This window comes from Mesocricetus auratus, unplaced genomic scaffold, assembly GCF_017639785.1.
Source record: "Mesocricetus auratus isolate SY011 unplaced genomic scaffold, BCM_Maur_2.0 Super-Scaffold_100676, whole genome shotgun sequence".
Taxonomy (NCBI): domain Eukaryota; kingdom Metazoa; phylum Chordata; class Mammalia; order Rodentia; family Cricetidae; genus Mesocricetus; species Mesocricetus auratus.
The window spans coordinates 33,108,326-33,122,086 of NW_024429266.1; the positions used below are offsets into that span (position 1 = coordinate 33,108,326).

Here is a 13,761-nt window from a genome sequence, read left to right on the forward strand (position 1 = left end):
TGAGATGATACTGAAAAGTTGATGTTATAAATCAAGGTTATAAAGCCATTGTCTATCTTGAGCCTCAGCGAGGATGCAATAAACCAGTAGGTTTTGAAAGCCTCCTGTAACATTCCCCCACACAAGCCAACCTCATCAATTAGACACCGTGTTTGGGAGTATAATTCTACTCTCATTGTTATACACTTACAGTAAGTGTAAAGGAGTATTTTCACATATCCTAACATTTTGTAAATGTAAACTGTGTTCACCAAAGTTGAAACCAAGCAGGAACCAACACCCTTACAGAGAAGAAAAATAGAATATAATGAATTTCCTACTTATTCTATTGTTTGTATAATGAATATCTTGCTTATATTATAATACTGTTCTCACCATGTGTCTTGACTAAACCCATCAATATCTCATAGGAATAGCTAATGTGCTTGAAGTTCAATTGAATTTTTGAATACTTCATGGCCTTCAATTTCTCACAAGAATAATATATGCCTTAAGTAATAATTATAACAAATTTATGGGTCTCTGACTAAACTAGTAACTAAACATTTTTCACACTGAAGATGGGACTTTAGCACTTATCCCACAGGTTGTTAGATGTTAGTCTCCTTAGGTTCTGAAGACAAAATGAGAATTTATTTGATCAAACTCACATACTGTGGTCCTAATGTGGCCCGCTGTTTCCTTTTGTAAATAAAGATTTGTTGAAAACAGTCATGCCAATACATCTATATATTATATATGGGAGTTTAGGAAGTATTTTGGCAAGAGTTGAGCAGTTGAAACAGCTCACAGTCCCTCAAAGCTAACAAGGCTTACCAGCTGTCCTCTACAGACTTTAAGTTTAGATAATATTTGTCCCTGCAAGGGTTCTCTCTGTGGATTTATAGCTAGCTTGATTTTCTATATTCAAGTTTATTATGTCCCTAGCAAAAGCCCAAGGGTTTAGGTTTACAATCAGATTTAAGGGCTAGTTAAAGTCTATAAGAAAATCCTCAAATTGATTGATTGATAGGCTAAGTAAGAAGAAACAGCAGTCTTGTCTGGAGAAGGACAATAGTACCAGGAATCAAAATCTCTGTGTTTTCCCATAATGTTAGCCATGAGTGTTGCCCATTATTCTATATCTTCTTTTCCTATTGTGAATGGAAGGAATAACAACCTTTGTGTACATGGATACCTGGGAAGAAAAGGAATTCCCATAATGACATCATTTGGCTTTATTAAAAATTAAGTATACTAATGGAGTAGTTCCAGAGAAGATGGAGATGGGATTCTTAGCCTAAACTATAAGATACCTGCTAGGAAACCTTGTAAACAATGAAACAAAGGCCTATAAGGGCCTGGATATCACAAACACATGCCATAGTTTGTAATAGACCAATTCTGTTGCTTTCATGGCCCTAATTGCCTCAATCTTTTCCCTAAGCACAGATCCTCCAGGATTCTGGAAGGGGTTGCTATGAACCCAGCTGCTTTTATGGCTCCCTGTGGTAGTGACCTCCTGGGTAACAACTTGCATACAGAATTGTTACAGGCAGTTTGCTTAGTATGCGAGAGTTCACCTAGCTGATATTCACTGGACACTTCCAATAGTCCTGGCACTCTAGGAAGTGCTGTATAAGAATCCCTTATGTAATCATCAAAAGAGCCACTTGAGTAAGATCTATTACTATCCCTGTCCTAAAGAGAGTTTAAAGAGATAAAGCAATTTCAACAATGTCACTGGAAAATCTAGCAAGTAATAGAATTATGATTTGAATCAGTGTCTCTGATAGTGAAGCCCTTGGAGTAAACTATGTCACTGAAATTCAATGCTGTAGAACTTGCAGGCCTAATAGGCTTTTCAAGGACTGGTGTTTTCTCATAACTAAGCCAGTCTTGGTTTGCATCCCAAATCTCACTGTCCAGAGCAGCTCTTTGCCTTTTGAAGTAGCTCAGAGATCACACCATGGTGGCCATTTCCTCAGTGCCGTATGTATTATCCTAATCTTTGTCAAGTATAGGATTTCTGCTGTGCTATCCAAAAGAAATAAAACTAGCATGCACTTTGGAAATCTTAACATGCCAGACAACCCTGAAGCTACCCACTCAAGGAATCTTGCAGCAAAGATAAATCTGGATACAAACACTTTAAATCCTGGTTTCACGTCTCATGGTGTATATGGTTTTTCCCTGTCTCAGTGTTCACATCTGGAACTTGGAGTCATTTTCACCCATTTCACAAAATTTCTACAGAAAATTATTGGTGTTAGGCATAAATGTGATCTTGTATAGTTCTGTGGATAGGATACAGGGCTTAGTAAGCAATAACTTTGTTAATTTGAATATTAGCTTTAAAGTTTATTTACTTTAGGTATATGTGTACCTGTATGAGTTTATGTACATCACATGTATGCAGGTGCCCCAGCAAGGCAGAGAGCATTGGATCACAGTTACAGGTGGCTGTGAGCATCCATATGCATGCTGTGAACCAAACCAGGGACCTCTGAAAGAGCAGTGAGTGCTTCAGTCCTCTCCTCGAATATTAACTTAAACTCCACAAAGAGTTCAACTCCTGATCTCAAGAGTAACTTTAGGGGTTCGGGGAAACGAAATATTCAAAAGTATATTGTCAGTTTCTATATCGAGTGAGCAGGATTATCACATCAGATGGCTAAAAAGCAGCAAAATCTTTGTGAAAATTCAGCCTGTTTGTTATTTTCCTTGGTGTCTGGAAAGATGGGGAAGCTGGTGGGTCTCATTGAAGTTGAGGACATACGACAAAGTGGAAAGAAGGTACAAAGAATGAAAGATTTGTTTAAACCTATGGCAGATCAGCAATGCTTAGAAAGAGATCATTCTGATTCTCCAAACTTCCCTTCAAAGTACAAAATTATATATGTGGAGACGCCTGCATCTACAGCTACACAACTGTAACAATTTCAGAGTTGGAATTCCCCAACCAGTGTCTTCTTTCCATGCCAAGAAGCCCAAAGCCAGCTGTGAGGTAGGGCAGTGGAAGCCAAGGTTAGCAGGTGGGCTTAGTGGAGCTGAACAGAATCTGAACTCCTGAGGTCAGGGCCTGGTATAATCTCAGAAATCTGTGTTCTCCCATGGCAGTGGGTCCTAGTGCTCATAGACTTAATATGCCAAAGTAACAAAGGTCCACAAGATCACGCAAGTTGTTAATGAACACATTTAAGTACTAAATACTTCTTTTTGGACAGGGCTAAACTGGGCACTTTTGCAAGTATAGACGATAAAGCGAGTGAGATGCCCATCTGGTAAAAGCATCTGCCTCACAAATATGAAGACCTGAGTTGGAATCCCCGGTACATGAAAAAGTTGGCTACATAGCACAATGTCTGTGCTCCTAGTAGGACATGGGAGACCAAGACAAAGGAATCCCAGAAGCAAATGGTCCTGCTAGCCCATATATCTGCAGAAAATAAACCTTGACTGTCTCAAGCAAGGAGGATGGTGAGAACCAACGAGCTAAGGTCTCACCACCACACGCATGTTATCTAGCATATGCTTTAATCCACACACACAAATGCACACACCAACAAAGCCATGCATGTGCTCACATAGAGCCTAGACTCTGCGGACTACCCAGATTCTAATTCTAGATCAGCAAATTAATAGCTATTGATGTTAGGTAAGACACGTATCCTGCCTAGTCCTTAGTCACCTCTTCTGATAAACCAGACAGTTACAATTTGTATTGTGTAGCATTGTGATGAGAATATGAAATAAACATTTATACATGGAAAGCACTTAAAGTAATACCTGGCATGTAGTAAATTCAGATTTTGATAACTGTGGTGGTGATGATGACCGTTAGTGATGGTGGCAGTGGTTATGTCATCTTTTGACTCTCCTCACAGCTCTTCAAGTTAGATGTCAGTGTGTGTGTCATGCCTAATAAATTTACAGTGAAAGCATTGTTGTTCATACTCTGCTAATACACATTGCTCCAACCTGTTCTAGGAGCAGGAATTTGTCACTAATTACCCCCCCCCCCACCCCGCCTTCTTAACCACAGCCAACAGGAAAGATCAGGATTACATCCATTGTCAACCTATGGGTTAACATGAGATGAAACCTTTGAACAAAGAGGAACTATGGTAATTGGTTAGATCCACATGCCCCCAACTCCCACCCCCCCAGGAACTAGAATTAGAGAGAAGGAAAACAGAAACAGTGGAAATGAAGTTGGAAAAACTGCATCTGGAGAGGTAGCCAATGAGGCGACTTGAAGAGTAAGTGTAACTTCAAACATATACAATCATGAGAATGTAGAAAAATGAGACAGAGTGGACCTGACAAAGACACTAACTCATAGAACAAAACAGTAGTAACAGATGTGAAGGAGTTGGACTGTGACCCAAGAGGCTGAAAGCAATCTTCCAGCCTCCCTCCATGGAAATCTGCCTTTTGATATCAGAAGAGTGTTGTCTCTCACATCTCCATACGAAGTCCTGCAGTGAAACTCTGTTACAGGTAGAGCCCAATGAAGCTCCATTCTCTAACTCACCAATGCAGCCATCTCACAGATGAGATAATGAAGCTTCTAGAAAGGTCAGTGAATTTTACCCAACGTGGTAAAATGAACATTAGAAGCCTATGCTTCCAGCTCTAAATCAATAATGGACTTATGCTGTCATTCAACTCTGACAGCACAGGGACACAGAAAGGTACTGCTTAGGAACTGGAGGGATGAGCCATTGAATGAGCAAAGGAATTTGCACATACCTGAGCAAGCGCTTGGAAGGAGAAGAGCCATTCCACAGTGACAGTGAGGGAGGCATGCAAGACAAACCCTTCTGAAGTCTGGGTATCTTTCTTTATGAACCCTGGTGTTTGCAGAACTGTCTCCCAAACTGAGAGAAGACATTTGTTTTAGAGAGATTTTGATTATTTTAGAAGCTGCCCACCATGTTGTTAGTAAAAAAGAAAACATCTAGTAGTGCCATTGACAGATTCAGGGATGACCAGTAAGCTGGTCAAGTCACATGATGAAAGCCTTGACTGCCAAGCAAATGAATCAGGAGCTGGCTGTTGTGCTTTTGACTTATTATTCTAGTCTTTTCCTTCCTGGTAGCATAACACATACCTAAGCTATTCTATTTGACTCTTGGAGATCAAAGGATTGGCCTTGTTAAATTGGGGCCTCCTGGTTTGAATGACACAAATAATATTGGCTGACCATAAACCTGAAAAATGACCTTGATTCATCAATTTGCTAATGAATTTTTATAGTAGATTTGCTGAAGATGAAAGGTACTCAAAAAAGCATCCAGCCCTGTCTCGTGCCCACTTATTAAGCAGCCAAAGGTCTTGATGGCAAGGATTTCCACATTTGAGGCTACTTTCCTATATCCTAGGTGCCTGTGCTCTACAAATGAATGAAAGCCAGCTCCAAGCAAAGTGACATGAATAGTTAAGTAACTGGCCTGACCTAGAGAAGAACAATTAAGAGCTAGGATGGGGACTTTTAATTCAATGCCCTGTAGCCCTGTCAACTGGATCCACCCACAGGTGGCTTTGAGAGGACTCAAACTAACTTGGCCCCAAAGGTTGCTTCTCCAGAATGGACCTTTCCCAAATTTCCTTCTCTATTTAATAGACTCTGAAACTTTCTTGCAGTACCAGCAGTCTCTTTTGTCTTCAAGTTTTGAAGGATGGAAAGCCTCTGATAATTCTGACCAGCAGAAGCTGCAGGAGCCTGAAGATGCTGGCTTCACATACCTAGGGCCAGTGGTCCTGAACAGCCCTTAGTCCTGACTGGTGGGTTTGTCCACAGAATACTCAGAAGGACACACCGTAACTCAAAGATGTTTCCTCCACGCACAAATTCCAGACTGATGGCTGGGATTCCAGCATGGACTGATCAAGACCCCCTGAATGTGGGTGTCAGTAAGGAGGCCTAGGTAATCTATTGGGCCTTGGGTAGTAGATCAGTATTTATCCCGGGTATACAAATGAATTTTGGGCGCCCATCCAACAATGAGAGATGCACTCTCACCCTGGATTCCCAGGGGAGGGTCTAGGCCCTGCTCTGGATGAAATGACAGACTATGGACACCCCCATGGAGGGCCTCACCCTCCCTGGGGAAATGAGGGAATATTGGAGGGGTTGATGGGAGGGCATGGGAGGAGGAGAGGGAAAAGGAGAGGGACCTGGAATTGATATGTGAAGCAACCTTGTTTCTAATTTAAATTTAAAATTAAAAATTAAAAAAATTGTAAATTGTGTCCAAGTAGGCTAACATTCAAAAGACATCCTCTAGCAATAGGAGTTATCACGATGAAAACTAGACAGGCAGACAAAACTGAAGACTGCCTGCTGTGAAAAATGTAACCAACCTACGTGCATTTAGGAAATCTATTAACATTGCTATTTTTAATTACAGCCATGAAATATAGAGATAATACATCTACATTCTATTATGCACCATTAGATTCTTTTTCCATACTCTAAAGAGAAAAATGTGCATCATATGGTAAATTAGCAGAAGTACCATGTAGAAATTTAGATCTGCACAGTTTCTGACTGTCTGATGTAAATCGTGTCAAAAATCTAGTCTTCTGGGGGAATAAACAATGTGCCTTCTTGCTGGAGGTTTTTTTTTTTACTTTTGCTTAAAAATTCACACTCAGTTTTGATTCACCAACTCTGCTATCACTTGTTCAGGAGTTTGCAGAAGAATATGCTTCTGTGCTGTCATGGTTCTGAGTGTCAATTATGCTGTAAATTTTGGAATAAATTTCTTCATCCAGTTTGAATCATGCAGAAGGTTAAAATATATACTTTGACCCTCAAAGCAATAATGTAAGACTTCAGGAGGGAAATGCAATTATTGTATGCAAGGAAGAAATGGTGACTCTTTGAAAACTAATTCAAAAATTTTAGGATGTGATTGAAAAAAATGAAAGCTTTTGTCAAAGTTTTAAATTGCCGAGCGCCCAGAAGGAGTATTGGGTTTTTTTGTAAGCCTCTGATTTTGCTGATGACAGATTTGTACTGGGCACAGTAGGAGAGTGAGATTGCACATTCCCATTCATGTCGTCTCAGAAGGGTAAAGAAGGTACTTTTATTAGTCATTCTATAATTCCTTACATGTCATGCTTAAAATAAAATACAGTGAAGGCAAAACATGAACATAAACACTGGTCCCTGCATGAAGGCAACACACCTGAGGAAGGTGTGAATACAAACTGACAAATGTAAACTTGCAGGCTTCCACAAAACCATTCATTCCCTTTGTACATACTGGAAATATTTAGGATTACCAGCCAAAGTTAAATGTAAAACTTCTTAGTGAGAGAGCGACAGTGGGGCACAGTCATACTTAGATAATAACCTTAAGGTTTTTTTTCAAATGATTCTATTTTGAATCAGTTTGAATAGTACATCATTCTTGATCATTAGAATCGGTAGAAAAATAACTCTGCTATTGTTATTTTTATGCGTAACAGAGCTGGGGTAATATCACGCACATGCACATCACTGTCCAAGACTCAGTAGCCAAAGGGTTTTATTTTCTTCTGACATTTATCAGGCCACACTCCAGATGCCTCAAATAGCTGCCTACATTGCCTCTAAAGGATATGGTATAAAGTGAATCAAATACATTCTACCAAACCCCGAGTCTCCTCAGAAGAGGCCATCAGAGGATCTCGGAACGACATCTTCAAACAAGATACCCTCAGGCTTGATTTTTGAGTTGAGGGCAGATTTTCAACTTCAGGCTTTGAAACTGTTGCTGGAGAAGCAGCCTGAGGATGGCGAGGTAGCATGTTTGGGTGTGCGGTGTGCGGAATGGGAATGGGCAGAGCAGGGAGGACAGGTGTGTTTCAGGCTCCACCGAGAAGCCATTTTTGACAAGGATAGATGGAAGGCAGCAATGATACATTCACTCTGAGATCCCACTCTCTGGCTGAGGACAAAAACTTTCTAAATATTCATGGAGATGAGGTCTGATCACATCCAGAAGGTCAAGGTAGAGGCAACATAACACTTGCCATTCTCATCCTTTGCATGTACCCTCTAAACCTCTACCTCCTCCAGCCTGGTTAAAAATGAGATACATTAAACTAAAGAAAGCTAAAAGAATTATCCATCTTATTTGGAAAATTACCTGTTACATGTTCTGTGTTGGGTAACCTAGAAGCGTATAATGAAAAAAGATCTGAAAGCTAGTTCAGAGGTTGACACTGTTTCCTCTTCATTCCAGTGTTGGCTGTCCACTAATACCTGCTCAGGGCTCTCAACAGAGACAGTAACTGTGTAGTGTGTCTCATAAGTATTGCTATAGCACAATGTATTTACTTAAGCCCAGTGGTAGTCTTCATCAGCACCTTTCTGTCTTTAAAAATCACTGATGAACATGTATGCACACACATGTGTGTACATTCTGGAGAACTTGCTAGAATGCCTCACTCTAAGGATGGATGGTAGGGTTCTTGATGCACTGATTGTGTGATGCAGCCTCTAGGGCAAGCTGTAGGCTATTTTGGGCCAGTTCTTTACCCTATATCCTTTTCACCTGCCAAAACCCCTACTCACATTGTCTCTGTCTTAATCTCTAATAGTCAGGGGCTGATGCTCTGCCACAATCACACCAAATATTCACCTTTGGAGTTTTACATGGTTTTCTCTACTTTACAGTTTTAAAAATTTTGGTATGGCAAAAGCAAGCTCTTCATAATTGTGTTGAATCAAACAGAAAACAGAACTAAAGTCACTTATGAGCACAAGTCAGAGTAGGTGGGTAGTTGGAAGACAATGGTATTGCAAGGGTGAAGGTGATCTAGTCCTGGGCTAACTGGGTTTGCCTGCTTGATCTCACCACTTTCTGGAAGCGATAACGCATGCTGAAGAAGACAACCTTCCCTGAGAAAGAATAGAGGTTTTGATTAAGGGTCCACAAGTGTTGTCCCCCATGAGCAACTGATAAATCTTAATTGTGAGATAGAGCCTTCTCCTTTCTCTAGTTCATTTATGGCCTCACCTGGACATTGGAGATTTTCATTTCCTGTTCAAGAACTTTCTCCACCCTGGAGTTTAAAAAAAGTACCTATGTCCACAAAGGTAACCTATCACATCAGTTATCTATGAGGATACTGACTGAAGAAGAAGTGAAAGGTTTATATTTTGAGAGATTTTAAAGAGTATTGTAAAAAATGAATGCCACTTTATTGTAAAGAACTTGTAATGGACAGAATGCAGCCAGATGAGTTATAAAAAAGGAGGGATATGAAGCTATTTGCGTTTCTAGATTTAGCTATGTCACGGATTTCTTCTTTGTTTTGTGGTGGATATATGCATAAAATTAAATTGATGATGAAAGTATAAATTCCAAAGTGAAGCTAGTTTAGCTGTATAAAAGTTCATACAGATGTATAGACTCTGGGTCTGTGGAAGTGCCTGTTTAAGTGAATATAGATGTACAAGGTTTTTTTATGGGGAAATCTTTCATCCTTAATTTGGATAATGGAGATTTTCATGCTATATAAAATGTACTGATTTCTTCCTGGTTGCCCTCAATAACAAAATACACAGAACTTACCTTTCTCTCTGCACTGTGTCAGACTAACACAGTGCTTCGTAGAACTAAATAATACGTAATGATATCTGCGCAAGAGATGAATTAAAGTTAGATCAAGACCTAGGCTAGGCTAGTGTGAGCATATTAACAGTGAGGTAGCAGTATATTAACCACATAGCCTGTGAGCGCAATCAATCAAGTGTCAACCTACTCTCACGACCTCTTTTATACAGATAATACATCGGCTCACCAACGCATTAATATCAAGTGGAATAGATATTTTCTGTCTCCACTGAAAAATGTGTACATTTGTTTGACAAGTGTTGATGATGCATTAGCCATGTGAATACATTGTTCTATTGCTAAGCATTCACCAGTAAACAAAGCATTATCAAAAACCTCTCATACCTCATACGCTAATATTATGGCATTCACATTTTAGTGAAATTCTTAAGTATAAGTTCCTAGTACTTTAAGAAGAATTTTATCATGTTCTTGGGCTTTACATTTTCATATAGATAGGATAATGATGGTGCTGTCTTGGAACTGGGCTACAGATCATCTATTGGCATACCCTTTACTGTGGAATAAGAGAAAACCAGGGAGGTGATTTCTTCTGGTTGGGAGAAAAGGACAGAAGATTTGGTAGTAGCAAGCAGATGGTAGAGTCAGTCATCCAACAAATCTCCATGGAGTAAGTACTCTAAAACATTCCAATACTTTAACTGAATAATTCCTTTCTAAGACAGCCTGATATTACCTCAGGTTGGAGAAAGCTACTCCATATACAGGGATATTCCTAGGAAGAACAGTTGGGAAATGACACTGTAGAAATAGCCACAATAATAACAGCACACATGAATGCATTCCTCACAAATGAGAAGTTTAGGTATCACCATGCTCAATGATCTTCATGAACTTGGATTTTAAACAGTTATGTCTATTGCAATGATTTAAATGGTCCCTCCCCCTCAAAGGCTCTTAGGTGGAAGCATGGTCCCTAAAATGGCAGTATTGGGAGGTGGTGTGGAACCTTTAACGGTGGAGCCTCTGAGAAATCCCCATATTGTTCAGCAGAATGCCCTAGAAGGGAACCATAGCACCCCTCTGGCTTTCTGTTTAAGATGTGATTTCTTCCACACCTGCCCCTGTCATTGCCATATGTCATGATGTGATATAGCTGAGCAGGTCCTTACCAGAGCTGAACTGATACACATACCCTGCCCTTGCCTTGCAGAACTGTGGGCTTCTTCTTAAGTAGTCACCTAAGAAATCTTGTTATCACACCACTACCACCAACAATAACAAAACAACAACAAAAAACCTCATGTGTGTCCAGAGGGCTGTGGCTAGCCTGCTCTTACCATGACTGAGATGTGGAGGATCCTCAGTTCCTCTTCTGCTGACTCATGTTGGGGTTCTTCAGTTGGGTCTTGTCCAGGAAGACTTGGAGCACCATCTTGGTGATGGATGTGAAAAAGCAAAGTTCCATTCTCCAGCCATTGCTGCCTCCAGCGCACCAGAGGGATATCCTCCGTATTCCCTGAGATCTCTAGAAGAAAACCACCGATGTCAAAGGGTGAGATTCCAGACTGGACTAAGATTCCATGTTCCTAGTTTCTGGTACCAACAAGCCAATTCTGTCCGCAGACAACAAAGGGTTCTGACTATAGTTAGGTCAGACACACTGCTGCTTATTAAACTCAAAAAAGACAGGAGATCTAGAGAAGAGGAGAATTATCCCCCACAGGATTTTCTATGATAAATCTAGTGAGCCAGACTCTCACCCAGTGAGATAAACACTGAGGTGAAAATTCAAGTTCTTCCCTTTGTGTGATCAATAGCATCCTTTACATTGCACAGTTTGAATACCTGATAACCCCCTGGGGTAAATGCAAGGTTGTTTGCCTCCTGTAAATCTGGACATGTGAGCTCCACAGCAATTACTCCTAGATTCCTGTGAATCTACCAAGCAGAGAGCTGGTAATTACCGTGCAGAGAACCTGCATTTATGGAGCAGTCCTGGAAGGTTCCTGAAGAGTCACTGGGGCTGCTGGCCTGTTTGTGAAGCCATACTCATGAGCTATGTAGACCACTGGAGTTGTTTGATGACTTGTCACAACAGGAAAAGAAATGTTTTAATTCTTCTTTGTTTTCCTCTTTAATTTTACAAAGCATGTGTGGTGTGTGAAGAAAGTGATGTGAATTGGGCCTGATTACAGGTACAAACATGCAGTCACTCCTCAGAGATTTAGATAAAAGCTGTATTATCATCAATTGAAAAATACCAGAAAACTATTTTGTCATGTGCACAGTAATACAGGCTACTGCTGCTGCAGGAACACCCTGGGTCCATATTCTCTTTTTTCTTCTTCCTAAGCAATATCACACCAGAGTTCTGGGGAATCCCATAGCAGAGAAAACTGATTAATCCATCTTTTCCAGGACTTTGCTTAGCCTTCAGACCATGTTTCCTTTAACAACTGTTACAACCTCAAAGCAGGGACCAGTGTTCTACTATACCCACTTTAACAAATCATTATTTTATAAAGTTTCATTTTTAAAAGACATGCTTCTTGTCTCAAAATGTATCACCTTTAGCCAAAAAAGTATTCCATAGACATAAAAAAGATTTACTAGGTACATTTATAATACATTCTCATCAAGTATCACAACCACAAAGAGGAAAGCAATTTTAAATATTTATGGAATTTATAATTATCCTTCACTATTTATGGAAGGGCTGATATTACTTATTGATTTAGCCACTCATTCAATAGACACACACTGGGCATGCACTATGCACCAGGTTCTGCACTAGGCATTCCACCACTAATTGAAATGAGATGTTCACAATATCTTCAAGCAGCCCTCCATGACTAAATATGTATAATGGATCCTTGGAGGACCATGAGAAGAGGAACTGACCTCAAGATGTTAAGAAGGTGGTCTTCTCTGAGAAAAATGATGCCTCATGGTAAATAGGAAAAGGGAAAGGATTAATTGGCAACTAATGAATGCTAAAGGAATAGACATTTATATCCATTGGTCTCCTCTGTAGGCCACTAAGGTTCTACATGGGACAAAAATCAATAGCCTACCTCTGAAAGACATTGGTATGATGGCCTCGCTCATTCAACATCACTCACTCACCAACAACAAGAGTACACTTGAGACTGTGACTGACAGCTGCCTACAAAGTCCCCCTTTCATGCTCAGCCCTTCTTTTCTACTGCCTAAAAGGCTCTGCCATCTGTCTGATTGGTATATCATCTGTGATCTCACATGTGCTTTGCCTACACTCCAGAGAGCTTCAGAGGATGAAGAGACTAAGATGGGAAGATTTGCTCAGACCTTGCTTTCAGAAGGCACCTCCACATTTGTTTGGTGTAGTGGTGACACCGGCTTCTCACATCCACCATTCCTCTAAAGAGTCTTCCACATTCCAAGTGAGGAAACACTCTTGGATGCAGCTCTAAAGATAAGCATTTAAAGCAGCAGGAGTCAAACAAACTGAGCGCAGGTCCAATAATTGCTGACTCTTCTAGGCTCGTGGTTGTATATCCTGCAGCCAACCTTCATGCCTTCTCATTCATCAATGTGCTAGAACACTTTAAGACATGCACCCTCCCCTAGAAATGCATCCTCCCCAAGCCCTTGTTCTGACACTGCACTAGAGACCATTTCAGCAGAGATAAAAATCATCAGCATTCCAGTTCCCAGTAGAGCATTTGATGGCATAATCAAGCCCAGCTTCTTCTCAGAAGCATCTTCACCCAGTCTAGATTTATTCCATGCATGTCTGAGTGCTACTCAGCCCCTTCTGTATATATTTGGGAGGACATAGCACCTGTCCCTTTAAATCACTTCACAAACAAGATTTTGCTTTCCAGCAGATCTTCATCAAGTAGGTCATATCATTACCTCTGCTTTACTCATGCAAGCAAAGATAAGGAAGTACCTGAACCAAAGTTAACCAGCTTGACACAGAACAGGGATAGGACAGATGAGCCATTAGTTACCCTCCACTCCTTTCACAAAAGCAGACAACATGACCTCAGAATATGGAGAGAGAGAGAGACAGACACAGAGAGAGACAGACACAGAGAGAGACAGAGACAGAAAGAGATAGAGATCCCTAAAATAAGGCCATGTAATCTTTTATGAAAAGCTCAGAGGCTATAATAATGTAATCTTTTGTTCCAGATCTTAGTATCACTTGACTTTT

General features: G+C 40.4%; 1 protein-coding gene across 2 annotated transcripts in view; it reads right to left on the minus strand.

Annotated features, from left to right (window-relative positions):
* The window catches only part of Astn1 (astrotactin 1), a 311,034-nt gene that overhangs the window by 187,269 nt on the left and 110,004 nt on the right, over positions 1 to 13,761 (minus strand). For both annotated transcript variants that reach the window (XM_005071325.4, XM_005071326.4), the window contains exon 2: positions 10,898 to 11,085. In XM_005071325.4, the coding sequence (XP_005071382.1) occupies positions 10,898 to 11,085 (188 nt within the window). The remainder of the gene's footprint in view (positions 1 to 10,897; positions 11,086 to 13,761) is intronic.